This window comes from Apteryx mantelli, chromosome 2, assembly GCF_036417845.1.
Source record: "Apteryx mantelli isolate bAptMan1 chromosome 2, bAptMan1.hap1, whole genome shotgun sequence".
Lineage (NCBI taxonomy): Eukaryota > Metazoa > Chordata > Aves > Apterygiformes > Apterygidae > Apteryx > Apteryx mantelli.
The window spans coordinates 105,924,906-105,952,502 of NC_089979.1; the positions used below are offsets into that span (position 1 = coordinate 105,924,906).

The following is a 27,597-nucleotide window of genomic DNA, read 5'->3' on the forward strand; positions in this document are numbered from 1 at the left end:
ATGTAATTACTGTGTCTAAAATCCTGTGCATCGCCCTTTTGAGCTAGAGTCCTTTTCTGTGACTCCCTCCTCCTGGTCCCACTTCAGGGTTTCAGCAAGCTGCTGCACCACTCCCTTCACCAGTAACGACTTTGTGGTGCGGTGTTCACCCTTCTCTTCCCCTTGGCAAGCATATTCTTCTGAATAGAAAAACGTGGGGATTTTTCACTTACAGATTGTGCATGGGTTTTTGGGGTGTGTGGGTTTTTTGGGGTATTGTTTGTTTTTGTTATGGAGGCGCTTTGGTCAGGAAAGCTGGGTTCCAGTTAGCCTTAGTTTTTGAATGAGGGTATTGGGCATGCACTAGTGTTGGGATTGCCCTGGAATTGGCCATTTTCTTGTGACACAGGCATGCTGATTATTGAGACATGTTAATTTCTGCCACTGAATACATGGAGCAAGTATTGAACTCTTCCTGGAAAGCCTTCTTCAGCAAGCATCTTCTGCAAGTAGTGGCTTTCTTTAGAGAACCATAGAAAGATGTATAGCAGGATTTTTCCTCTTGCGTATCTTTCCAAAGTGCTGTTAATACTTGCACAGGCGCTTCATATGAGTGTTGGTGGGTTTTCTTCTTCTCTTTGTAAGAGAGCAGGGTGAAAGAATAGCCTTCCTGCATCCTGAAACTTTTGATTTCAGTGTCTCATTTTTAAGAGGGATCTGTTATATCAGATAGTTTGTACAGAATGTAGCATACCACTCCGGTGTCTCCACAAGCACTTCTGTTATTAAAATATAGTTGAATAAGTACCCCCCAACCATGTGATCATAAAATTTTTGAAGTGACCATGAGTGGAATTTTAGCTGTATCAATAATAGTAGCGATGCTTAGTGCTGCCAGCTGTAGTGTTGCTAGTTTTTCATTGGTATCTGGTAGTTGCAAGTGGAGTTCTGCTAAACAGAGTCCACTTGTTACCCATGGATTGACCCCAAAGAGGGAATCTCTACCCCTGATTCAACAGTGTCGCTCGTTAAGTCTTAAATGTTTACCTATAATTCCTTCTATTTAAGGCCTATATATGTTCTGTTGCAAAGACTTCTGTTAATATTGGAGAGCTTTGTATCAGATGGCTAACTATGACAGGAAATTGAGAGCTGGGCCAGACTTCATTCATTCTGCCTGAATGTTGGTGAATACCTCCCTCTAGATTTTGTTTTCAAACATGGACAATATCTGAATGCTGAAGAAGAGCAGCCGATTCAAACTCAGATTAAACAGAAGGAGGCAACTTCCAGTAAGCAGAAGGCTGGCGTTTTGCCAGAACCCAGGCCTGCTTCTTACTGTGGATATCTTTTAATTGGAAAGGCAAAAGTTGTAGTATTAGAGCCCTTTAAGTTATTATCTCTGTTTCTGGAGTGTATCAATGTATAGAAAATACATGTTGCCTGCCAAAAGGGACCTTGCCTTTTTTTGTACTAGGCACAGGTGGAAGCACTGTGACACAGGCCTTCAGCTTTGACAGGAAAAACATACTTTAGTTTCTGAGATGACCCTGAGCACTGTGCTATCTCCTAAGTAGGACAGGCTAGACTGCATCACATGGTTCTTCATGTCCTGTATTGTTTCTCCATCTTATTCTGGGTCAGGAAGAATGTTTCATAATCAGTTGTCCATTTAGGAGACCTGCTAAACTTTGAAAGTTTTTATGATGCTTCTGGCCTCAAGCTATCCACCAAAACTAAATACTTTATTATGTAATATATGCTTACATTCAGCATGTTCAGATCATCTTCAGATATCCTCTTAGAGAAAGGTAAATATTATCATTATCATCATATACTATTATATATTAATTTTACTATTGCTGTAATACCTAAAATGAAGCCACAAGTCTCTTAATTCCCAGTGCAATATCTTAGCGCTTTAGTTAGCAACTCAGGTAAAGAGCTATGCTAAATGTTTCTGTACCCCTTTCTGGTAAGTGGACTTGTTTAGAAACACCTGAAGATCAGTTGATTGAAAGAGCCATAGAGTAATGAAGTATTTTTATTAATAACAGTAATACTGCTTAATTACACATTCCATACTCAACAGAAAGTGTAAATTCACTGTCAGCCTTCTAGACAGCCCTTTAATGTAAGCCCCTCTTCTCCCCCCCCCCTTTTTTTAATTTGTTTTTTCACTGTGGTCCTGTACATTTTCAGAGGTGAGATCAGCAACCATGCAGAGTCATCTCTCCTTTTTTACATCTTCAGTTATGACTGTAAATAATTTTGCAGGAAGCCTAACAGTATAGCAAGAGAAAAGCTGTGACTCAAAGGTGAGTGTGCCATTCAAACTGTAAGAAAGAATAATCATTAATTTCGAATCTCAACATTTGCAATACACACTTGAAGATTAATGAAGTGTTCCTAAAGATGGGCTTTGTTTTTGGAATAAATGAAAGGAAATAGTTTCAAGTGGTTCAGTGACTTTGTAATGCACTTAAACTTTGCTTAGTGTGTCATCCTTGCGGTGATGTTTCTGTGCCGTGACATTTTGTTATTCTTTTGCTGATTATCCAAGTACAAGTTAGGTTAGTTAAGTCCATGCTTAAATTACTGAGAAAATTTTGCAGAAGTAGAATCAAAATGACACAATAGATACTAGCTAATGTATACAAGGCTGCATTAATAAATGTATTTAGTCTTTTCTATGTACTTTGGATCATGACACAAGATTTTACTTTCTTTTGATCCCAGGTGGACAGAAGTCAGACAGTATATTACAGCAGTGTGTCTAAGGGTGAATCTGTGCTGGCTTGCTCACCCTCTGTTCCAAGCCAACTGGACAGACTCCAGCCTATGGTCTAGAAGCTGTGTTTTGTGAAGTAGTTTTTTCTTACTCCAGAGTACTTGTAAAATCATTAAAGCAGAAGTGTGAACCTTTTGAGTGGCTGGGAAATGTACATTAGCATTTGCATGGAATAAAGATACTGTAATGTGTTGGATGCCCTCTTCATTGCTTCTCTAAAAATTCAAGGTTCGAGGACCCCGTGTGTGAGCCTGAGGCTCCTGCATGTTAGTGTTTGGCAAACACTACCCCCCCTCCAAGTGGGTTTCCTTTTAAAGTGTTCACTGTTTCTGATACATGCCTCATTCTGGTTTTCTTCATCCCGATTTATTTTTCTGCTAAAGGTTCAGGCACCTGAGAAGCACAGCAAACCAAACAGCTTCCTAATTACTTAGAGTCCAGTCCTAGTCTGTAGTTACTGCTATTTAGTCATGTTGGAAAACTAGTTCTTTAAAATGGAATGCCTATATGAAAATCAACATCTGTTTGGATGTCTTGGATAGACAGGGGGAAGGAAAAACAGTAGTAGAAGAAGATTCCATATGTTTTTCCTTTCTTTCCAGGCCATTCTGTTATCCTCAAAAACTAATTCTTTAAAAACTTTCAAAAAACTGATTCAGTGATTTCCAGAGGAATATTTATGAACAAGGAACTGGACTTGCAGTCTTGTGCTAGTCTACTAAATCAGGACTTTTTTCTTAGACTACAGTTTGACAGTTTCATTACACCCAGTTTTAGGTTTCCAAATTCAAGAAAACACCATGATTGGACAATGCAATGGTCTAAACTGATGCAGATTCACAATGCTGATCCATGTTTTTTTTCCAAAACTTTTGATCAGTTGATGGTGAGCAGTTCATTTGTACGGCCTCATGAAGTTCAACAAAGGGAAGTGCAAAGACCTTCACCTAGGGAGGAATAACACCATATTACCAATACAGGCTGGGGGCTGACCTGCTGGAAAGCAGCTTTGTGGAGTAGGACCTGGGGGTCCTGGTGGACTGCAGGCTGACCATAAGCCAGCAATGTGCCCTTGTGGCCAAGAAGGCCGATGGTATCCTGGGGTGCATCAGGAAGAGCGTTGCCAGCAGGTCGAGGGAGGTGATCCTCCCCCTCTACTCAGCCATGGTGAGGCCACATCTAGAGTATTGTGTCCAGTTCTGAGCTCCCCAATACAAGAGAGACATGGAGCTACTGGAGCGAGTCCAGTGGAGGGCTGTGAAGATGATGAAGGGACTGGAGCATCTCTCTTGTGATGAAAGACAGAGAGCTGGGACTGTTCAGCCTGGAGAAGAGAAGGCTGAGGGGGGATCTTATCATTGCTTATAAATATCTTAAGGGAGGGTGTCAAGAGGATGGAGCCAGGCTCTTTTCAGTGGTGCCCAGCGACAGGACACGAGGCAACGGGCACAAAATGAAACACAAGAAGTCTCATCTGAACATGAGAAAAAACTTCTTTACTGTGAGGGTAGCAGAGGGGAACAGATTACTCAGAGAGGTTATGGAGTCTCCTTCCTTGGAGTTACTTAAAAGCCATCTGGACACAATCCTTGGAAACATGCTCTAGGTGACCCTGCTTGAGCAGGGGGGTTGGACTAGATGATCTGCAGAGGTCGCTTCCAACCTCAGCCTTCTGTGATTCTGTGACCTTTGTCTGCCACTCTAACTGTATGCCAAATCAAGTATCATCTGCACTTCAAAAGTCAATATAAATGTTCTACCTGTGTTTTAGTCTAGTGTAACGAATTTAAACGCTCCATGCCTGAGCTGGGTCAGATTGGCACACCAAGTAATCTGATAGTGTCCAGATTGCACTATGGATGTTCACAGACCCAGAAGTGCCTAGTGCTGCAAAGAGTGGTATGGCCCAGAAAGTCTGCAATTGATTACCGACAAAGCATCAGCTAAACCAGTTGAGAGACACTTAACCATTTTTCTGAACATGTCCATGGCTATGTTTAACCTCTAGCTATTTAAAGCTAGCTCGAAGTCCCAAAGCATTCCTGCTGTGATTGTGTGGAGTACCACTAAGGCTCTCCAGAATACCAGGAGCAGTGAAATTACAGCAGTGTGGTGATCTGTCTGAATTAATCTGTGCTGCAGGTAAACTATCCACAGTATGAATTTATTTGTGCAGAGCTGATGTTACTTCATCCACGTTTCTTCTGGTACCCCAGATAGCGCAAGTGGCTCAGTAGTGCACCTCAGTCTGCTTTTAGGTATGCTGAATGCTAATGGCCTGAGATCACCAAAAATGTGCAGCATAGGCTTACCCAGTTTGCAAATGAGCAGAAGTAGTGCAATTCAAGTAAGGAATACAGCTATTTTTTCTCTCACAGTCACAGTGAGTCAAAAACAAAAGTTGTTTCTTAGGTGAGACTCATCAGTTTACACTAAGAGTTTTGAATATGCATTTTTGTTTCTTTTCACATTTTTGAGACAAATGTTACAGTTTTCAGCTTACGAGCAATGTCAGCAGCATTCCACACTAATCCTCGAGGAGAGAGCCTGTTATCTGGCTGTCAAAAAGTAGTGGCTGTGTAGCTTGTATGCATGAATTTATTCCTTTTATCAGAATCCTGCCTCTAGTTTAATACGCAGTCAGTTACTGATTTGAAGAACAGCATCACTTGAGCAGACGTGCAGTGTATCTTTTTGAAGTAGGTTTGTTAGGAGTTAACAGGTAGATGTGTGGCATTTTCTATTTTGTGAGTGTGAGAGCCACCTCTGTTCTTTATCCTAGTGAAAACTAATGAAGTTTCGACAGTTTCTGGAATAGAAAATGAATGTTGCCTAGTGGCACAGCTGCCCTGTGGAGATGCGTGCATACATTTGTACTAACGCTTAGAGCAGAAGTTTGTGGGCTGCTGTGTGGTGAGATACAGCTGTTGTTAAAGGCGTAAGGGCTTGCAGGAACTACCAGGCTTACTCCCCCTGGTCTGAGCTGATTCATTGCAGAGACAGAAGGAGTCAAAGCCAGCTGTGGTTTGGGAGCTCGCGAGCAGCAGCTGCTACATAAAAATAAGCGTTATCACTGCAGGCTCTCCAGAAAGCTTTTCTTGCCTGAGAACTCCCATCACACACAGTTTCTTGAAGTCTTGGATGAGGGCGGCTAGCGTGGCTGTTCGGTGGGGGAGAGCGACGTTTTTTAAGAGCTGTTTATTTTAGGAAAAAGGCATCAAAAACAGACAATTGTAAGTGTGTGGCTAAACAATCTGGGGAATGAAACTCGCTCGGCTTCATTAGGATATTGAGAGACTGAGAAAAGGACCACTGTGAGGAAATAGCTTGTAGACTGAATTACCTTTTCAGCCAACACTTTTCCACTCCTCCTTGGCTCCAGGAGTTCAGATTTCATTGAACCTGATTGTCCCCTCAGGCTCCTCCCTTGTGTTTACATTTTCATTTGCTTTTTCTGGCTGATACAAGTCTCATGCTTCTGAGCAAGACCATTTACCTTCAGGAGCAGGAACAGCAGCTGTAGCAGAACAGCAGGAGCAGAGAAATTTCGTGCTTTTTTAAGCTAGGGTGTTTGCCTTAACTCCGACTTTGCTCTGCACTGTCTTTTGCTTAAGGGAGCATTAGTTGATTTAAATAAGCCAATGATTGACTCCTGCAGAAAGTTCCTGAACGTGCCTAGTAAAGAGGTAAGAAGCTTTCCTATGGTTCAAGAGCTGGAAATACAGACCGCATGTATTTCTGTATGAATTTTATAGGAATTATATAGGAAGAGTTTGCAAGGAATGAGGGCCTGTGTTTGTTAGAGAGGGAGAAAGCAAAAGGCAAGCACACATAAAAAGATTTAACTTTGAAGGAATGCAGCTCTGGACTTGTCCAGGTTTGCCTGAGGGCAGAAATATTTATTTCTGAGGTTGAAAGAAATAATCCTGATCTCCTATAATGTTTCCTGCTGCAACACGATCAATGGTACACTGTGCAAAAGCTTGTGCATTTGCAACCTTTCTCTGCTTTCTGTTCAGGTGGACTGGGTCAGAACGGTTCTTGCTGGGCTTGCGGTATGTGTTTACCTAGCTGGCTTGCATTTGTGTGTGTTTTCACAAGTGGTGAATGGACAGGGGGTGACTGTGGGGACAAGTTAAAAGGCTGAAAGACTGAAATGTCTTTTTACTCACAAGCCTGCCTTCAGGTATTTAGATTTCATGAAAGGAAGTGCCAGGAAACATAGGCTTGGAAGGAAGCCACTGAATTTGGTATGTGTTGGTATTTCAGCTTCTACTTTTTATATAAGTTGCTCTTTGTATATTAGGTATGGGAATGAAAATACACACATACCCTTTGCTCTGAGGCTTTCATTTATAAGGGGCTCCCTGATACTAATGTGTCTGCAGTTCAGAATCAGTGTGGGAATTTTGTCAGGCTTGAGCCTGCGTAGTTCAGGGGGTTGGAGTACCTCCTGAGAAGGGAGGTCAAACTGAAAGAAAGGGGGGCCCTGCCAACCTGGGTAGCCAAATTCCAGCATTGCTTGGGGCTCCACTGTTGTGCTCTTCCCCTCTTTTTTGACAGCTGTTTTGCTCCAGCATTTTACAGAGTGCTGTCCTTGGAAAAATTGAGAGCAGGGATTGAGTTGTGTATTGAGATGAGGTATTTAATGCATGAGGCTTTTTGCAGTGCCACTACTTAGCAAGGTGCACAGAATAAAATTTTGCCTTGCTAGTATATTTTCTAATTTCCATTTGCCCCCCAAAGTGTTCCCTGCCTACAAGCATAGCTTCACATTTCTAATTAATTTTTTTAGAAAAAAAAATGCCTGAAGACCAGAGTAAAGTGAAGTCTGAAAGTCTTAGTAGAGAGATATTCCAAAATTATGCTTTAGAAAAAGGGAAAATACAAAATTACATACTTATTTAGTAGGAGGGGGGAGTACTTCAAAGCCTTATATTTTCAAGGTTATAGTACTTGAATAGTTCATTTGTCCTGTTTTTATGAACAAACAAGCAATAATGTAAAAAGTCTAAATCTTGTATTTCCTGTGACTGTTTAGATGTTCTCTACTTCCTTTGAGGTTGGATTGTGTTAAATCTTTGGAGGTGTATTTATGGTAGTTGTTTCAATTTAAACAAGTCATATCTAAGTATTCTATGGATTGCACACATATCTCAGGCTGCCTAGTATATCATTTAGGTAAAACTATTGACATAAATGTTGGCTCTGTTAGTAGAGCATGGTACCCATATATTTAATTCTCCCATAGCAGAAATGGTATATTGTGAAATGTTTTTGCCTCTTACAGCATTTCATATCTTTGGAAACCAAGTCTGGGGTGGGAGGGAAGCTTTAGGCAGAGATATTTTTTACCTTTACAATGAGTTGTATTCTTTCTGTTGAACTTGTAGTGAAAGATCTTACACAGATCTGAGGTAAAACAAAACTCTTAAAGCACGGGGGGCATGGTAAGAGAGATGTTTCAAAGTCATGAATTTCAAATGGCAAATGATTTCCATTCGCTTGCAGTGGGAGTTGTGTGCCTGGTTACTGTTAGGGCTGTCTGGAACTTTCCCACTGCACCATAAGAGACCTTAATTCTTACTATCAGTGCTGTCTACACTGGTACAGTTTAGTTTGCCTGATTGTTATATCTACACTGAATGTTAAAAGAAAAGTTGGGGTGGATGGGTTAGAGAGAGAGAGAGAGATTTGTTACTTAAGAATCTGTGGTTCAGAGACATGCCCTCTTAAGTAGGACCAACTGCAGTGCGTTTCCTGATTACTGATCAGTGCCAGACATTTTTTTAATAATTACTGGATAACTACATGCAAGTCTTTATAAGGAGAAAAAAAAGGAGGGGGAAATTAATCCAAGAATACTTTTCTACAACTGTGCAACTTTGAAAATAATTCCGGTTTGTTACAAGCTGTATCTGTCATAAATTTTCGTGATTGGGAGCTGCAGATTTGAAGATTCTGACTATTCAGGAGCAGCTGGATTTTTGTTTAGCTCTGTGTCTATATCTCTCATCCATTTACTGGAATACAATGCACAGTGACATAATTTTTCAGTGACTATCCGAGGTTTCTGAAAAGGCAGCTGCCTATTAGAGAAAAGTGGTTAGGTGCAAGTAAATTGTTTTGTCCCACAATCACAGGTGTTTCCTTGTGAAATCTAACAGTATTGTATTCATCTTTAAGCTCACAACTTAAAGTCAGCAGTTCCCAAATTTTTTTGTTTCAAGCTTCACTTATAGGCAGATAATGTGATGTAACCCCTCAAGTTCTAGCATAAATACCAAAAATAGTGTCTGTCAGGCTCACCATCGTACTTGTAATTGCTGCAGCCTCTATTTGGAGAACCACTGCTTTGAGAGGTTGCCTTAGGGATTTTGAAGCTTGGCCTACAATCAAAGCTTGGCAATGGACCAGGCTTTCAGAAATGGATACTTAAGTAGGACATCTAGATCCCACGCTTTACTGATTGCATTTTCCTTTGCAGTTTAAATGCCTGTTTTGTATGGCTCAGTGCTCACTTAAATAATCGGTGGAGGATTGAGAATCCTGGTAAGTTCCTTGATCACTTAGGAAAGTTGAGTTCTCATAGTCCCTCTCTCAAACATAGGTACTTTCAGTTTAGATAATCTACATTTATCAAGTAGAGGATAATGCAAGGTGAATAAAATATTTCTAAGCTGTTTGTTTTTTTGTGAATTTCTTCTTAATAAGTGGTATACCCAGCTCTGTTACTTGTTTATGAGTAGGCAGTTATGTTGATGTTGAATAAGATAGTACTAGTTATGTCCACAGCTGTTCAGATTTTTTAACGTGCTTGCATTCCACATACTGGCAATTTTGAGGTTACAGGGTGAAACACTGAATACCAGAAAACCTAGCTGCCAGTTTTGTGGTGGTGAAATATGGCACAGAGATGGCAGTGTTCGGACAGCGTCCTTCCTGTCGTGATGTTGAGTTCTTCCAGGGCTGGGTGGTTGATTAGTGTATATATAGCAATTGGCCACTCTGTAGGGGAGCCCAAGCAGCTCACAGTGTTCAGTTGCTTATACAAAGTGGTTCTAGTCTCCTTAGGGAGGATTTCAGATTTCAAAGATTTTATTTTTAACAGGGACCATAACATAGCAAAAACATAGTTTCCACTGTTGTTTCAGATCAGATTTACTGAGGTTTCCAGGTAAAAATGAGATGTTTCCAAATGCACAGTCAGGAACAGTGTAAGGATATGAACGTTGAATTAATTATTTTAATCAGTGTAATATGACCACATACAAAATGCTGCAGCCCAAACCCTACTCTCGGCCATGTTCCATGTGTAAACTTTGTTCCTTTGGTAATGAACCTTGTAGTCTCATAAGCTGTGTTATGTCTGTTCCAAACAAATTTTGTATTTAGTGACCCTGAGGCAAAACCTATGAGAAGTCAGAGAAGGATTCCTGTTGGGTCCAGTAGTATCTGTGTATCGGTCAGGCTTCTACTGAATACAGATGCGATTCTTCAGTGTAGCATTTTTTCTGAGGAGATGCATACTTTAAGTACATCTGAAAAGCTATGTTTGCAAAAAAAAAAATTTTCATCTACATGACATGTAGGGGGAGGGAGAGATTCCACTAGCAAAATTTTTCTTCCCTTCATCTAATTTACTTGTCTGAAACATTCCTACACCCTTTCTTGATGTTTTACAGTTAACACTAGTATTCGGAGAAACCTGAAACTTGTCCAGCTTCTTAGTGTTCACTACAAATTATAGCTCAGATTAAAACTGTGATTTGAGTAGTCATGAATTAAATATCTTAGCCAGCAATGGGGTAACTTCAGAGTTCAAAGACAACCATTTAACTTCTATATCTATCAGAAAAATGCTTATTAATTTAAGACACCTCATCATCCTGAAGTAGGTTAGGCCCGACCTTTGATTTGTCACATAAATGCAGTATGTACAGGAGCATTCTCTAAGAAATGGAAATCGTTCAGTATTTGAAAAAAACAAGTTTCCAAATATTGTGAAGCAGTTGTATCCAATTCAAAGCCCAATGGAAAGAAGCAAAACTTGAGTATTCTAGTTTGCATATTTAATATGTAAACAGTAAACAAAGATCATAAGCTACAAAAAATCTACCCTATGTCAAAAGGTGTTTTCATATTTATACCCAATGGTGCTAATTCTTAATGCCATTAAAAATACATTGAGGAATTGTACTGTTTAAAAATATTTAGCCCTAATATTTAAAAAGATTTAAAATCAGAATGTCTACTGAAATGACTGTGAGGTTTTTTCTGTTTTGTTGTTTGTGTTTTTTGTTTTTTTTTCTTTCTCAAATTAAATGGCATAATTTTAAATAGAGACGCTACTGGGAGGTGGAACATTTATTCTTCAGAACAGGAACTCTGTTGGTATAGTTCCTAGTCCGTGAGACCTCCACACTGGTTGTGGTTGTTGAACATAACATACAACATACAAAATAGATTGAAGGATTTTGAATTAGTGGGAGAAGTACTGGGCTGGGTTATCTCTAAACCTTGCAGAGCCCCAGTGTGCCAGATCCTCAGGTCAGCAGTCTGCATTTCTGTAGGGGGAATCACATTTGCATGTTATGTTTCATGTGGTATGAGATATTTATGGCTGATTCATGGCTGTTTGAAGGATTTACAGCACTGTACCTAGTTTTGGGTAACAGAGAAGACACTCAGGAGGACTTAATAGTGCAAGAGTGCTAGTCCTGTGTTTACGTTCCTGGATTCCAGTCCAACACTGTAATCTGTTTAAGTCTATTTGTGTCAAGATACTCAGCTACTCAAATCAAAGCAGTTTTGTATTTTTTTAAATTATTTTTCTTTACTGAAAACTAACCACAAGGAAATTATTGCCTGCTACAAAATAAGCACCTAAGAATTACTATTAACTTTTTTTTGAACTTTAACAATTTATTGTGGTAACTCTACTAAATAATTCCATATCAAAGTTTTTCTATCCTTTCATCTTGAAACTCCAAGTGTGCATCATTGTCCTAGCGGCAGTGAGAGCTTATGAGAAATCACAGCGTGAAAGAGGTTGAAAAACTGTCAATTGGCAGTCTTTTCCTTACATACAGTATTTCTCTTCATTAAACCGTAAATATCATTTTAAAGTATCTGCGTACAGACATTCAACCTTTTGCATAGCAGCTTTTGTCACTATGGGGTTTGCACATTGTACAGCATAAACTTCAGCAAGCTTCTAACAGTTTGCCTATAGAGAAGTTCTATGGCAAGGGGAATTAGGTTTTGTGTTTTTATTTTTTCCCTAGCCTGATGACTTGTTCTAAAAAGGAATGTTTTTGGCCTTTTGCATGTGCTGTTTTTAGAAACAACAGCAGGCAACAAATAGTACCTAGCCTTTAGAAAGGAAAAAGTTGTCCTTTAATTATTGGCTAAAATCTATTGAACCTATCGTATAACCTCTAGTGTATAACTGTGTTTTAACTGATGGAAACTTGGCAGTATGTTGCATAACGAATGTTTTTTCCAACCAGGCCACTTTTCTTGCCATTATAAACTGATGAATTCATTGCCATCGTGGGTACAATTTATGAATAACGCTTTTCTAAAACGACATTATCAGAAAGACTAACTAGTAATGTTCTGAAGCTTCATGACCATGGTGCCATTTTAAACATAATTTGAAGCTGTGTGATACAGTTGACTTTAAAATTTATTGGGCTGTCAGTGGATTTTTTGATTCTGGAATTCCCATGATGGAGACTAAGCTGTTGGTTGCCTTTAACAAAAATCTCCCTGTTCTTAAGTTTTTAATGGTCTAACTTTCTTATTATCAAACAATTCTCAGACTATGGGTAGGGGAAAATTCTTCTCAAACTTCTGCTTAATATAAATGTTTTGGTAATTGAGCTTTAAAACCTTCCAAAATAGAACCACTCATTTTACTTTCTTGACTTGGTGCACAGCAGAATTATTTACTCATAAAGCTTTTTTATAAGACCATAATTAGGAATCACATTCATTTTCAGTCCTGGGTAAGAGCCCGGAAGCCATGCTCTACCTCTGGTTGATGGAACCTGCTTGATGTCTGTGGGAGGTGTATGAACAAATCCAGTAGAGGATTAGGCCATACATCATAAGAATGTGCCTCCTAGGGCTTAGTTTATTCTCCTGGGTCTATGATGTCAAGAAGACCTTTAAAGAACCCTGACAGGCAGAGGTAGGAAGAAGTGGTTTGCATAAAATAAGCTGGATTCAGGTAAACTCTTGAGCTTTTAAAATGTTCCAGAGGGAAAACGCTCTGCTCAGCGTTCTGCGGTTTTATCTGTTGTCGGTGCTGGTAGTACTGAAATAACATGGAAGAGTTTGTTCTCACGATAGTATTTTCAACTGAAATGGATCATGGCTTCCTACTTGTATGTAAAAATTTGCTCAAGTTTGTTTTGTCTGGGGAGCAAAAAGTGTTTTGTCAACAACTTTAATTACCCATCTTGTATATATTTTGTATTTGTTGTTGTTGAGTATATGTTTCATGTTATTCCTGTCAGCAGTAAAGTATAATATCTAAAATATTACATATGTTATAAACATTTAGAGACATGTACATAGGAGACAGTCCTGAGGCTGAGCGCTTTGTCTCTAACTTTTGATTCTCTTGACTTTCCACTATATGTTTTAGGCTAATCTTTTGTTGATTGTAGAAAAGAAATAATGAGGATGGATTACAAAGCAATGAATGATGGCTGTAGAATGAGGGGAAAAATCAGTGCATCAGTTTAAAAAATACATGATGGGTGCCTCTAGATAAGCAAGAGGCAGCAGCATCCACAAATGCCAGTAACAGTTCTGAGATCAAAAGCAATGTAATTATGTCATTGAGGCTCTCTGCCTGAGTTTGTTAGCCCTGTAAGAAGGTGAAACTTGGCTCACCCAGCTCTTCTGTGCATTACTAACTTCACTGAAGCGTGCTAAGTTGTGCTTATGTAATTGGAAGCAGGTATTTGCCTGTTTTCAACACCCAGCCTTAGTGAACTGGGTAGTGAATTTCTTGCAGAATTACTGTATTTCCCAAGGGACTGCAGCTCTGATTGAAAGGCTGTTGTTTCCATGCACCACCAAGAAAATGAGCAAATGATTCTCTGTAGTGGAGTTAGACCATCAAGTAGAAATGAACAAACTGGTAATTGCATGATATATGTTCAAAGAAAGCAAGGTTGAAGGTTCCTACCATTCTTGCTCTGAATGGAAAACTTGGTAACTGCCTTTCAAATTTCTGGTGCTGTAATAGTGTAGTTGTTCAAATCAGGGTGAAGAGTTTTTAGAGCCATGAACTTCTTTCCAAAAAAGCATAAAAGCAAAGAGAACTGTGTTTGATCTTGGGCTATGCTGTCATGTTACGTTTTCATCAAGAACTTTGTTGTAAATTGAAATATGAAAGAAGATAATGCTATTGGCTGATGCTGGGTTTGTAGAGCCAATTCAGTTTTGCGGAAACAATGGCATTAAAATTAGCAGTATTTCTGCAATGTGATATGACACTAGTCAGAGCCCTTATGTAATACCTTGTCCTTTTCTCTGCCTGTTACTTGTTTCTTCACAGTGCTGCATACCCAAGGTCCCATTGATGGCAGTCTGTATGCAAAAGTGAGAAAGAAGAGCTCTTCAGACACCAGCATCCCCGGTGTTGCTCACGGCATTCCTGTTACCAGCAGTCCCGATCACAGTGATCATACCCTCTCTGTCAGCAGTGATTCTGGACATTCAACAGCTTCCATCAGGACAGACAAGACTGAGGAGCGCCTTGTGCCGGGAGGCAAACGAGGGCTAAGCCCGCAAGAGAAGGCAGAACTGGACCAGCTACTTAGTGGCTTTGGTCTAGAGGGTTCTGTCAACACCACCAAGGATATGACTGATGCCCGAAGCAAGAACAGTGGGACTCGCCACATAGTGCCAGCTCAGGTTCACGTGAATGGAGACACCAAGCTGAAGGACAGGGAGACTGATATTCTGGATGATGAAATGCCCAATCATGACCTTCACAGCGTGGACAGCATTGGGACTTTGTCCTCCTCAGAAGGTCAGCACTCCACCCACCTTGGGAACTTCAGTTGCCACAAGAGCAGTCAGAACTCCCTTCTCTCAGATGGCTTTGGAAGTAACACTGGGGAAGACCATCACAGTGCTCTTGCCCCAGACCTGGGAATTGGTGTGGATCCCCTCTATGAGAGATCATTTGGAAGCAGTGAGCCAAAGCCAACTCAGCAACTGCAAAGGTATCCTTCCGTTTCGCCTCAGCCTCAAGCCTATGGCCCAAGTAACTACTCTACGCAGACGTGGGTACGCCAGCAGCAGATGGTCACTGCTCACCAGTACAGTTTTGCCCCAGAGAATGAAGTGAGGGTTGGCATTCATAACACTGTAGAGAATTCAGGCAGTGTCCAGAGTCAGTCCCGGGTCCCGGACACCCCGACACGGGGCTCCAGCAGCAGAGATGCTGTGCAGAGGGGGCTTGGAAATGTGCCAGGTGTCAGTGAAGCTGCAGAACACCCAAGCAGTGAGAGTTTTAAGCCAAGGCTAGTGCCTCAGAGGGACACAAATGGTCTGGATCTAGGACTGAATACAGGGGGCTTGCCAGCTTCTCCAACTTTGGATATTGATCAGTCCATTGAGCAGCTAAACAGGCTGATCTTGGAATTAGACCCTACGTTTGAACCTATCCCGACCCGCATTAACACTGTCACCAGGGACCCAAATCAAGTAAACGGCTTCAGCAGTCCTGATGCAAACATGGAAGGGCTTGGCAGGAGCCCTGGCTTCCATGAGAAAGGAGAGATCACAAACAGGAATCCCTCCCGGCATGGTAAGCTATTATAATACTGTGTGAATATAATGCTTTTCCTAGCACTTGTGTGCTCTTGATATGGTACAGCAGGACCTCAGGTCACCACTTATTACTTTCAGGATGATTGTCAAGAAGGGATTATTTCAGGTAGCCTCTTCATATAAAAATGTAAGAAATTATGAAATCATACTAAAATTACCTAGCTTTAAAAAAAATGTTTTGTGGATTTTTAAATGCCCTGGGATACATGTATTTCACTTGAACAAAATACTGTTCAACAAATTCCTATCCATTACAAATCATCAGTTATGATTTTTTTTTGGTTGCTGTTATTTTAGGTGATGGGGGCCAGAATTCCTATTACTGCGTGAGGCAGGTTTTAGAAAGCATCTGTAGTGAAATTTTTTGATTTCTGCTCAAAGTAGGAGAGAAACCCCTAACTTAATTTTATCATCAAATTTAGTGTAATGCCTCTGCAATAAATTTCTGTGCAATATTTTCGTTAATAGAGTAATATTTGCCAATGAAGTATTTTAAAACATTTTCTTTCAGAAGCTTTGTTCTGTTTTAAAATTCAGAAGTCACAGTTCTTGTTTGTTATCTCTGGCTCTGATATGATTGCAGAAATCTGCTTGTGGAATTAAATATGCAACACTTTTCTGGCTCACTGTATTGCCTAAGTAATGCTACTAGAACTAGCAGCTTTGCAAAAGGATGAATAATCTATCTCTACTTAAAGTCATCTGACTTCTTTCATTAATGTTATAGCTAAAATTTGTGATGAACAAGTTCTTGTTAATCTTGCTGTGATGGTTGAAAATCCTATCTGGTCTTACTCCTCCAGGAGAACATACACCCTTCCCTTCCTTCTCTCTTCCTCTTCTTCCTCTTCCTTTTCTTCTTTCACTATTGGTGCGATGAAACGTTTGCCTGCATCTCCAGGGCGTGACTGCAGTATCTGCTAGCGTGCCAGATCATATGTCTGTGGTCTCATGGACACAAATGAACTGCTTTAGCTCAAGCCCGGTTGGATATGCCAGACCATTAGATGATGACTATGCCTAACCACAGCATGTGGTTTCAGTTAAGCATTATGTATTTTATAAGGCCATGCAGACATGTGTGATCAAGGATGGTGATCTAATGCAAAGAAGGTGAAATCGCAATTTTGTGTTTGAAAGGGTAACTGAGGAACTGAAAAAGTAAAAGATGTGGTTGGGAGTTTAGTTGAGCTGCTTCACTGTATTTGATGTTGTTGTTGTTTTAATGTAGAATATATTTTCTGTGACTCTTACAGAATTAAATTCATAATTGCCTTGAATCTTTCCAAATGATTATCTGATGGACAAACTAAAAATGAGATTTTTTTCCAGCAGGAGAGAACTTTTCTCTTTGGCATACAGTAAAGTTAGTGAAGGGAAAAAGAAGGCAATGTAAAATAAACTAGCCTTTACTATTTCTTGTTTAAAGATTTGAATCTGAAAAGAGGTGTTTGAATTTTTCTCACAGCCTCTGGTCCTTTCCCAAGGGAAGCAGGAGTCACTGTCATTCCATTGCATTTGTAAAGCCAGGTAAACTTTCTGCCATGATAAAGGCTGGGGAGAATGCAAGTCCTTGGGGCATGTACTGGGAGACGATTTGTGTTAAAGATAATGATTAAACAGATGAAACAGGAGTTAAATATGACTACAGGCATACCTTGGAGATATTGCGGGTTTGGTTCCAGTCCACCACAGTAAAGTGAATATCGCAATAAAGCGACTCACACGAATTTTTTGGTTTCCCAGTGCATATAAAAATTATGTTTACACTATACTGTAGTCTATTAAGTGTGCAATAGCATTATATCTAAAAAAACAATGTACATACCCGAATTAAAAAATACTTTATTGCTAAAAAATGCTAACCATCATCTGAGCCTTCAGCAAGTCATAATCTTTTTGCTGATGGAGGGTCTTGCCTCGATGTTGATGGCTGCTGACTGATCAGGGTGGTGGTGGTTGAAGGTTGGGGTGGCTGTGGCAAGTTCTTAAAATAAGACAGCAATGAAGCTTCCCGCATTGCTTGGCTCTTCCTTTCACGAAGGATTTCTCTGTAGCATGTGATGCTGTTTGATAGCATTTTACCCACAACAGAACTTCTTTCAAAATTGGAGTCAGTCCTCTCCAACCCTGATATTGCTTTATCAACTAAGTTTATGCAATATTCTAAATCCTTTGTTGTCATTTCAACAATGTTCACAGCATCTTCACCAGGAGCAGATTCCATCTGAAGAAACCACTTTCTTTGCTCATCCATAAGAAGCAACTCCTCATCTGTTAAAGTTTGATCATGAGATTGCAGCAATTCAGTCACATCTTCAGGCTCCGCTTCTAATTCTAGTTCTCTTGCTGTTTCCACCACATCTGCAGTTCCTTCCTCCACTGAAGTCTTGAACCCCTTCAAGTCATCCATAAGGGTTGGAATCAACTTCTTCCAAACTTCTGTTAATGTTGATATTTTGACCTCCTCCTGTGAATCACCAATGTTCTTAATGGCATCTAGAAGGGTGAATCCTTTCCAGAAGGTTTTCAATTTACTTTGCCCAGATCCATCAGAGGAATCACTATCTATGGCAGCTCTAGCCTTATGAAATGTATTTCTTAAATAATAAGACTTGAAAGTCGAAATTACTCCTTGATCCATGGGCTACAGAATGGATGTTGCGTTAGCAGGCATGAAACCAACATTAATCTCGTTGTACATCTCCATCAGAGCTCTTGGGTGACCGGGTGCATTGTCAATGAGCAGTAATATTTGGAAAGGAATCTTTTTTTCTGAGTGGTAGGTTTCGACAGTGGGCTTAAAATATTCAGTAAACCATGCTGTAAACAGATGTGCTGCCATCCAGGCTTTGTTGTTGCATTTATAGAGCACAGGCAGAGTAGATTTAGCATAGTTCTTAAGGGCCCTAGGATTTTTGGAATGGTAAATGAGCATTGGCTTCAACTTAAAGTCATCAGCTGCACTAGCCTCCAACAAGAGAGTCAGCCTGTCCTTTGAAGCTTTGAAGCCAGGCACTGACTTCTCTCTAGCTATGGAAGTCCTAGATGGCATCTTCTTCCAATAGAAGGCTGTTCTGTCTACACTGAAAATCTGTTGTTTAGCGTAGCCACCTTCATCATTCATCTTAGCTAGATCTTCTGGATAACTTGCTGCAGCTTCTGCCTCAGCACTTGCTGCTTCACCTTGCACTTTTACGTTATGGAGATGGCTTCTTTCCTTAAATCTCATGAACCAATCTCTGCTAGCTTGAAACTTTTCTTCTGCAGCTTCCTCACCTCTCTCAGCCTTCATAGAATTGAAGAGAGTTAGGGCCTTGCTCTGGATTAGGCTTTGGCTTAAGGGAATGTTGTGGCTGGTTTGATCTTCTGTCCAGACCACTACAACTTTCTCCGTATCAGCAATAAGGTTGTTTCACTTTCTTATCATTTGTGTGTTCACTGGAGTAGCACTTTGAATTTCCTTCAGGAACTTTTCCTTTGCATTCACAACTTGGCTAACTGTTTGGCGCAAGAGGCCAAGCTTTCGGCCTCTCTCGGCTTTCGACATGCCTTCTTCACTAAGCTTCATCATTCCTAGCTTTTGATTGAAAGTGAGAGACGTGCGACTCTTCCTTTCACTTGAACACTTAGAGGCCGTTGTAGGGTTATTAATTGCCCTAATTTCAATATTGTTGTGTCTCAGGAAATAGGGAGGCCTGAGGAGAGGGAGAGAGACGAGGAATGGCCGGTCGGTGGAGCAGTCAGAGCACACACAACATTTATCGATTAAGTTCACCGTCTTATATGGGCGCGGTTTGTGGCGCCCCAAAACAATTACAATAGTAACATCAAAGATCACTGACCACAGATCACCATAACAGATATAATAATAATGAAAAAGCTTGAAATATTGCAAGAATTACCAAAATGTGACACAGAGACATGAAGTGAGCACATGCTGTTGGAAAAATGGCGCCGATAGACTTGCTCAACACCGGGTTGCCACAAACCTTCAATTTGTAAAAAAACAAAAACAAACAAAAAAACCAGCGTCTGCAAAGCGCAATAACGCAAAGTGCAATAAAACGAGGTATGCCTGTATATGAACAACAACTATGTTCCTGGGTAATTTCTGAGGAGCGATGTGGTATAATAGAATAAGGAAAGAGTTTAGTAGTTGGGAAGCCCCTTCGAATTTCTTGCTGTGTAAATTTCTCTCTCCTTCATCAGTCTGAACAAGGGAAGAGAGGGGGGTTATGTTTTTGTTTGTTTTTTTAAACCTGTCTCTCAGAAATATTGATCATCCTTGCAGGATGTTTACATCATACTGAGCTTCAAACATAGGCTTATGCATACTGATTCCCAAACCACTTCCCACCCAAATCAATAGAAAAGCTCTTCAGATTGATTTAATTAGGCACAGTATGTCCCTCTGAAAGTGAGCTGGTAAGCACAATTTATATGCTGAAAGTAAAGTGGTATGTAAGGGCTAATTGTTATTACAGTAGCTCTGTTTCTGACATTAATTGATTTTTTCTGTACACTCTAATGCTCCAAAGCAATATTCGTTTCCACTGAAATACACTTTCACTTAATCAGCAACATATAGGTGAAGTGCTATTCAGGATTTTGTGGACAGTTCTGCACTCTATCAAACTCTGAACAAGTCAACCCTTGAAAATTTATCATGCCTCAGATTTATGTTTGGTTTTGTTTCTTTCACAGAGAAAGGGTTATTTTACAAGGACTTTTGTCACTTTTAAATGTTTCCACACCAATAAAATTTTTTAAATATACTATTTAGAAATGAACTTTCTTTGAGAAGGTCAAAATAAGGGAGAGGAATAATTAGAGTATATGTTCAAAAATTGAGTTGCATTTCTTTTAGCCCTAGCTCTCAATACATGCATCCAGTCATTTCTCTCTCCCATCTTCAGTGTTTTGTTTTTTCTCTTCTTTCTTACTCCATATCCCAGTGTTTAAAGTCTTTTTCAAATTACTAGGTTTGTTTATAGCAGTGAAGATACTTCCCAGCTTAGTTTTCCAAACCCTTTAAATCTCCATTTCAGAGAGATTTCATTTTCATGTTTTGAAACATGTCTCCGTCTGAGGCAATGGGGTCTCTTGGAACAAGAATGCATTTCCCTCAGAACAGTATTTCACAAAATTGCAGTAATCCTTTAAGATGGAGTTTACTGTGCTTGCAAGCAGCTACAAGTAGTGTCGAGATGTTCCTTGAGCAAGGAACCATCAGTGCATCAGTAGGCTTCTGCCTGTTTATTGCTTACTGTCTCCTTGTAGTCACTTCTCCTCACCACTGCTCCATCTTCTGTTGCTCCTCCTCTAACAGCACCTTCCCTACCCTGTCTCAGATGGTGGTTGGCTCCACTCCCACGCCGTGTCCTCCTCCACAGCCTTTCCCCGCTTTATAGGGGCGTGTTCCTCAGTATGAGACCTGCTGCTCCTGGAAGTCATCAGCATCCCTGATGACCTCCACTGGAAACGAGTGCTAGGGTTCAATATATAAAAACTTCATAGAGCAAAATCAATTAGTTAAATTCCATCTAGAAAACCAGTGCTGTTTGTGGAGCACGTGTAAAATGCAACTGTGCGCAGAGCCATGGGAAGTGAACATTTTCCAGCGCTGTGTGTGAACTGAAATACTTACATACACTCTGGCAGTGTATGAAAGTTCCTTCTTGTCTTCAGGGCTAAGAAAAAATGCATGATGTAGCACAAAACTGCAAGTATCGGCCTTATTTTCTAGAAAAGCTAGAATCTCTCTTGTTCATGCTGTCTTATTTGAAAGAAACCATGTCATGTAGTTTTCATCTTGTAAGGCAAACGGAGCTAAGGTTAAAGGTTTGTGGGCAGTTCAGGCTTCAAGGTATGTAAGGCTAGTTCCTTAATGCTTTCCCTTCATTAATGGTTTGCTAAGAGTTCCTCTGCGGGTTTGTATAATTTAGTGCCAGTTACTTCTCAAGTCTTCCTTTACAACTAGTTAGAAAAGATATTCAAACTCTGGTATTCCGCTCAGTTTTTCTAAAAGGCTTCATTTTTTGCAGATAATAAGTCATTAGGCCAAATATTTCACAACAACATTCATTGCTCCTGGCAGTGGGGTCCTCTAAAAACATAACCAGCAATATCTGGTATTGAGTACATCCAGTGTGTTGGTTGTGGGATCCTTGGAAGTTGGCTTTAATTCAGTCACATTAAAGAATGGCTGGAAAATAGCTTTTCTGCAACTATGAAGGGAGATAGCTGCCTCTGTGCATTTCATTTTGGCAAAAATTACTTTTTGTTGGTAGCTTTGTCTACAAGTATGATATCTCAGCCTGACATAGTTCTGGTGTCTCTGAAGTTCCTTATCTCAAACACCAAAACTGTACGGTCCTGTCAAGCTTCTTGAGCTTTGTTGAGCACAAGAAGTGCTTCTTGAGCACTTCTGCATGATGTTTCATTTAAGCATGTTAGGCATACATCATCTGGCAAAAAGACATGGTGTTTAAGGGACAAGGAGTGAATGGACTGTTACTTGTCTCTTTAAGCCTTTTGCTAAGTATTTGGTTGGAGGAAGCATTTAATCCTTCACATTTTTACTCTCTGGAAGTCAGACCAATAGAAAGCCTTATATTGGCAGTGGAAACATAAGGAGGAAGGCAGCAAATAAAGGGTTATTCTCATATTTTTAGGGCCAGAAATGAATGACCTGGATCTAGAGTTTCAGTGCTGCAGAGAGCCTGCAATATGTGGAATCTAGGAGGTAGGATGCAACAGTGAAGGCTTATGTTGGCCTCTCTTGCTAGATTTACATGATCGAGATTTATAGTCCTCATTCTAGTCATATTTCTTGTCACTTAAGATATTTATGTTTGGGAAAATTTCCTTTAAGAATTTAACCCTTAAAGTTCTTTTCCTTCATTTTACCTTCTATTTCTTAGGGTCTTATGCTCTCAGCATTCTTACATTCGGGTAGCATCTTCTAGTCTTAGTCATCTCTTTGAAACAGGGCGCTAATATAAATCTTTTAAGACTTGACTTGTAAGATCTGGTGGATGTAGCTCCAAGTAGTATGAGATATTCTGAATGTAGATCTGTTGCAGTCCTTGGTCAGAGGTTCTAGTTCCTGTCATCAAAAGCACGAAAACCTAATGGGTGCTGGCCTCTCCTTTGCTGCGGCTCATAATTCAGCATTTTAGCTGAATCAGCAAAATCACTGTTGGGATTTTAAGCTAAAACATCCTCACTGTCAACAGCTGCCACTTCACAAGTTGGAAACTTTTGGTAGAGGAGGCAGAGAACTAGGGGTAGGAAGGATTTATGTATTGGAATGTGGTTAGGATCTTTAGGCAGCTGAGTGCATTTGAGTGCCCTGAAAATTAAAATTTCTGCTTGTGTTTGATATAAGTAGTGTCTTGAGAAGTTTCCCTTGTCTAACAACCACATGCTTTGCTCTTGAGTGATAAGCAGCAATTTCAGCTGTGTGTGTTGAGACCTTTACCTGCCCTTTGAGCATTTTCACTGTGATTAATGGTGCAGTTTCCTATTGCACCTAATTCACTTTAAATCAGACAGTTCCCAGGAGACGTGGCCTCACTCTGCCTCCCTGATCCTTGGATATGCATTACCATATTCATCTTTGTGTCAGATCTGGTAACTGTGCATTGGCTTGTTGATGTAATGGATCGAGGATTTTCTCATGGGTTAGTTCTCTGTCCGATCAAAGAGCGAAATCTTACTTGCACTGTGGACAGATGATCAGTAATTGCAGTGTGCAAAGGGAGTGGTGAGGGCACATGGCTGGAGGCAGACAGAGAAGCAGAACTGCCATTTCAGCAGCTGTTAGACTGATAGGACAGGTGTATCATGAAACTGCATACAGATATTTTTGTGATAGAACCTGGTCTCTAGAAACTTCATGGTGAGGAACACTGTTATTCTGTGTTACTAAACACTGTTAACAGATTATGATTCATACTGGGACAAAGCTAGGAGGAAGGTCAATCCAATATTTATAGGGCATTAGCTCCTAGACTAAGATTGGGGAGATCAGGGTTCCCTGGTCATTTTTTGTGTGTGCTTCAGCATGTCAGGCTGGACCAAGTCACATTGACCCAAGACCACAGAAAGATTTTGTCATTTCACATGATTTATTTTGGGTTGCAATAGTATTGGACACCTAGATACCTTGGAGGATCTGATTCTTTCTAGTTCTCCTTCTTTCATCACAGCAACCTTTAAAGGATAGCATTTAATTAAAAAATACTTTTTTTTAAAGAAAAAATTCTTCCTTCATATAACTTTAGCACAATAAAAATAACTTTTTAAGTTTTGCCTTTATGTCAAGTGCTGAAATGTTATATTTTGATTTTTGTGAGTATTAGTCATTTTATAATAGTATGAGCTTGACTTCAATCTACCCAGAGTCCCAAAGGGTAAAACAATATGTGTATGTGGCTTGCTGCCATTTCTACTTGAGACTAGAAGGTCAGTAGCACATTTTGCTTTTCCAAATGCTGTAGGGTTTATTTATTTGCATATCTGGACTTGTCCTGTCTGCTGTATACTGAATCAGTTATGCATGGCATGCACAAAACAAAGGGAAAAAGCAATTTGACTAATGACCATATAGTCAAAGTTAATTAAAATAACTGAGACTCTTATGACTTCTAAATGAACTTGAAGAATGAGGAAGACCTGAAATGTTTTGCCCTTGAATCTGTTGATTAAAAGGGAGCTTTCTAACTGCAGAGTGAAAATACCAGTTACATAGATCACACACAACCAACAGGAGTATAATTTTATGTCCCATCTGAATCCAGATGATGGTCACAGTTCTGAGCACTGAAATGCAGATGCTCTGATGCACAGCACTTCAAAGTGATAAATCCAAAAATGTAGTTCAAACATCACAGTATTGGCTAGCCAGATAATACAGAAAAAAAGAACCTACTTTTTCAGGAGGCTCCTAAGCCTCAGCTATATGAGAAAATGGCTAGATACCTTGAAACAGTAGAATTGGTTTGTTTTTCACTGTGGGTGGGAAAAGGAGCTGCTAGTTTTAAGTTTAGGAAACAAGGAAATGCTCTTTATCAGCTCCCTTCATTTTTCAAGCATGCTTGACAGTTCGCTTGTCTGTGGGGATCATAGCCATGCGGTATCAGACTGTGAGGAGAGGAAGAGAAAGTGGCCTTAGGGTTTGCAGGGGTCTCATGATCTAGAGTTTCAATCTGCAAACCCGAGCACGTAATAAGGTCTGTTTTCATACTCCTATTGAAAATTAGTGCTTCTGTGGTACAATTAATAAGTGCAAGATATAGCCTCTGTGCTTACCAGGATAAATGGCAAGTGTTGAACTCATAGAACCAAAAAGTTATTGAATAAAAATATAACTCACTGTGTTTGGTAGTGTCAAAAGCCTATTCCTGCATGCATGAGAACAAAGAAATGTATAATGTCGTGGGAAGTTCCTCCCCAGATTTGTTAACATTGCTTTCCCTCCTTAACGCACAGCTGCAGGGTCCTTTCTTCCTGACTGCCTTTTCCCGCACATGCAGGCACATGCAAAAAAGCTGGAGGTACTCCACATGCTTGCAGTGAAAGGCTGTAAAGATGTTATACTTTAAAGACAACCTTATTTCAAGGGATGATTTAGCTTAAGCTGTAATAATAATCTGTTGTTGTTGTTTGTTGCCAGTTTGTGGTAGCAGAATGCAGGCCTCCTGGATACGGCTTAGCTCACCTTTGAGTAGACTTGCAGAATTAGGGCAAACGGGAGATTCCCCAAGGCAATTAGTCAGGCAATCAGCTGCTGCAGCGCAGGAGGTGTCATTGATAGCACAAAAATATTCTGGCTGCCACAGGGATAAGGAAATAGCCATAAATAAAGATAACCAAAACAGTAGTTGTTCACTGCTGAGTAATGGTTGCTCTTACCCAGTCAGGTTGTAGGGGGAGCTCTATTCACTGTGCCGCGAACAGTCCTTAACCTAAGCAGTAGGGCTGAAAAGGACTTAAGAGAATTCATTGATGTGTGATGGGGTTGACAGGTCGGGGCTTAATGGCCCTGAGTGAGGTTGAATGGAAGTATGAACTATTCAGAATGAGTAGAAAGCAAACAGTGGTGGAAATGAATGGGTCTGACACACTGTGTGTGTGTTTGCGCGTAACTTGAGGGTTGAATAATGAGAGGATGGTGGGGCTACCTGGTTTCTTGCATGTGTGAAGAGGAGGAAGCTTGTGTAGAAAACTTTTGCTAAGAAGACACATGCATTTTTCCAAAACACTACAAAGTTGAAAATACGAGTTGAGGAACTAAATGTACCTTGGTCATCTGGAAATGTAAGTATGCTGTCATACATTCTTACCTCTGTTCACTCATATGTTTTTGCACAAATTGATTGACAGGTAGGCAGGAACCTCTCTTCCTTCATACTTCTTCCCAGAGCTTTTATACACATACTTGTATCCTTTACATACACTTGTGTTATACATTGTGCTTAAAGAATGTTCACTAGTTTTACAAGATCAAAATGACAGTGAACTATTTCTTTAGACTTAGCTAAGCAAAGTTCTTCAACCCATTTCTCATTCCATGGAGTCTCCTTTTGTTTCACTACCCCCTTTAGAACATTTCTTCATAAAATGTTGTCCCTTCTGTAGACACAGTAGGCCCAGTTTTCACAGCCAGATGTATATAATTGCATCTGGACCTGCATGTGCAGCTATCTTTTATACAATTGATGTATGCGATTTTTATAATTTGTGTAAGCTGTGGCATGTAACTATAAACAGCATGATGCAAAGTACCAACTGCCCAAGCAATAGAGTTCTGGGTGCTGTCCAAAATCGAGTCTTAGGTTAAGTGCTGATTGTTTTGAGAACAGATAGAAGCAGACAGTGATACTTGAACATTTTTTGCTAAGATACCATTTTTGGAACCACGTAGAACAATGGCTAATGACCTCTTTCCTCCTTCTGTGCTATGTACCTAGCTTATCAGAGGTGAATTGCTGCACTGTGTATTAAGATTTTCCAGGTTTGCTCTTGCATGAGCTGAGTTACACAGAGATGAGTTTGGGTTTTTTGGTAGTAAATGAAGTAGACATTTACTACTAACACAGTGCTGTGGTAGTTCTTGTTTTTAAATATCAGGAAAATATGTAGCCTGAGGAAATTCTGATGTTTATACAGGTTTTTCTCCGAAGCTCTGTCTTCCTCCCTTTACCTCCCTCAATGTAAATTCTTTCATGCCTAATAGCATAGGACCTCAGTCTAAATGATCTCTCTGTTAGAGATCATTTATAAGACTTATTTCCTCTCACCAGCCACTTGTTATCACAAAGGTTGTGGTTAATGTCTAAAGAAGGAAAACTAGAACAAACTGTTTTGCTCATAACTAGAAAACTGTAAAAGCAATCATCTGTTAATTAACAGAAAAGAACAGAAAGCTTTCTACTAATTTTTGGTAATACCTTCCATTCCCTCCACTCATGCCTCACTCCCCCCCCATCTTTTCACTGTTAGAATGTTATAATTTCTGTTTCTTTAGAAAATCTTAGAAACATGAGAAGAATTATGTGACCAAGCTAAGACAAAGCATATAAAAACACATATTCAACATTTGAGGATTTAACAAAGGGTAACCTGTTTTCATTGCAATGACTAAGAAATACATTTCTCTCTATATAGACAAGCATGAAAGAGAGGGGGACTGTATTTTCCTAGAAACTGAAGTTATTCTGTTGCTCCTGGCTAATTCCAGTTGTCTTCATGCAGGAGATATTGTGTTCCTTGTATATGTCATCTTAAACTATGCTTGGGTTACTTAACATGCGTGCCTTCCTGGGTGCAACAGAGAAAGCAAGACTATTTCTGGATTTGGGCTGAAGAAGCCTTAGTGAAGCAAGAGAAAATGAAGTTCTGTCTGTAGAAAACAATTGGTGGTGACAACGCAGAAATACTGTTGACACACTCTTACA

The 27,597-nt window shown here is 40.0% G+C and overlaps 1 protein-coding gene and 1 pseudogene across 11 annotated transcripts in view; one reads left to right on the top strand and one right to left on the bottom strand.

The window, feature by feature from the left end:
* The window catches only part of TNS3 (tensin 3), a 332,367-nt gene that overhangs the window by 238,703 nt on the left and 66,067 nt on the right, over positions 1–27,597 (top strand). For all 11 annotated transcript variants that reach the window (XM_067291189.1, XM_067291185.1, XM_067291188.1 and 8 more), the window contains one exon: positions 14,349–15,608. In XM_067291189.1, coding sequence (XP_067147290.1) covers positions 14,349–15,608 — 1,260 coding nt within the window. The remainder of the gene's footprint in view (positions 1–14,348; positions 15,609–27,597) is intronic.
* Positions 17,508–21,094, bottom strand: LOC136991434 (tigger transposable element-derived protein 1-like; annotated as a pseudogene).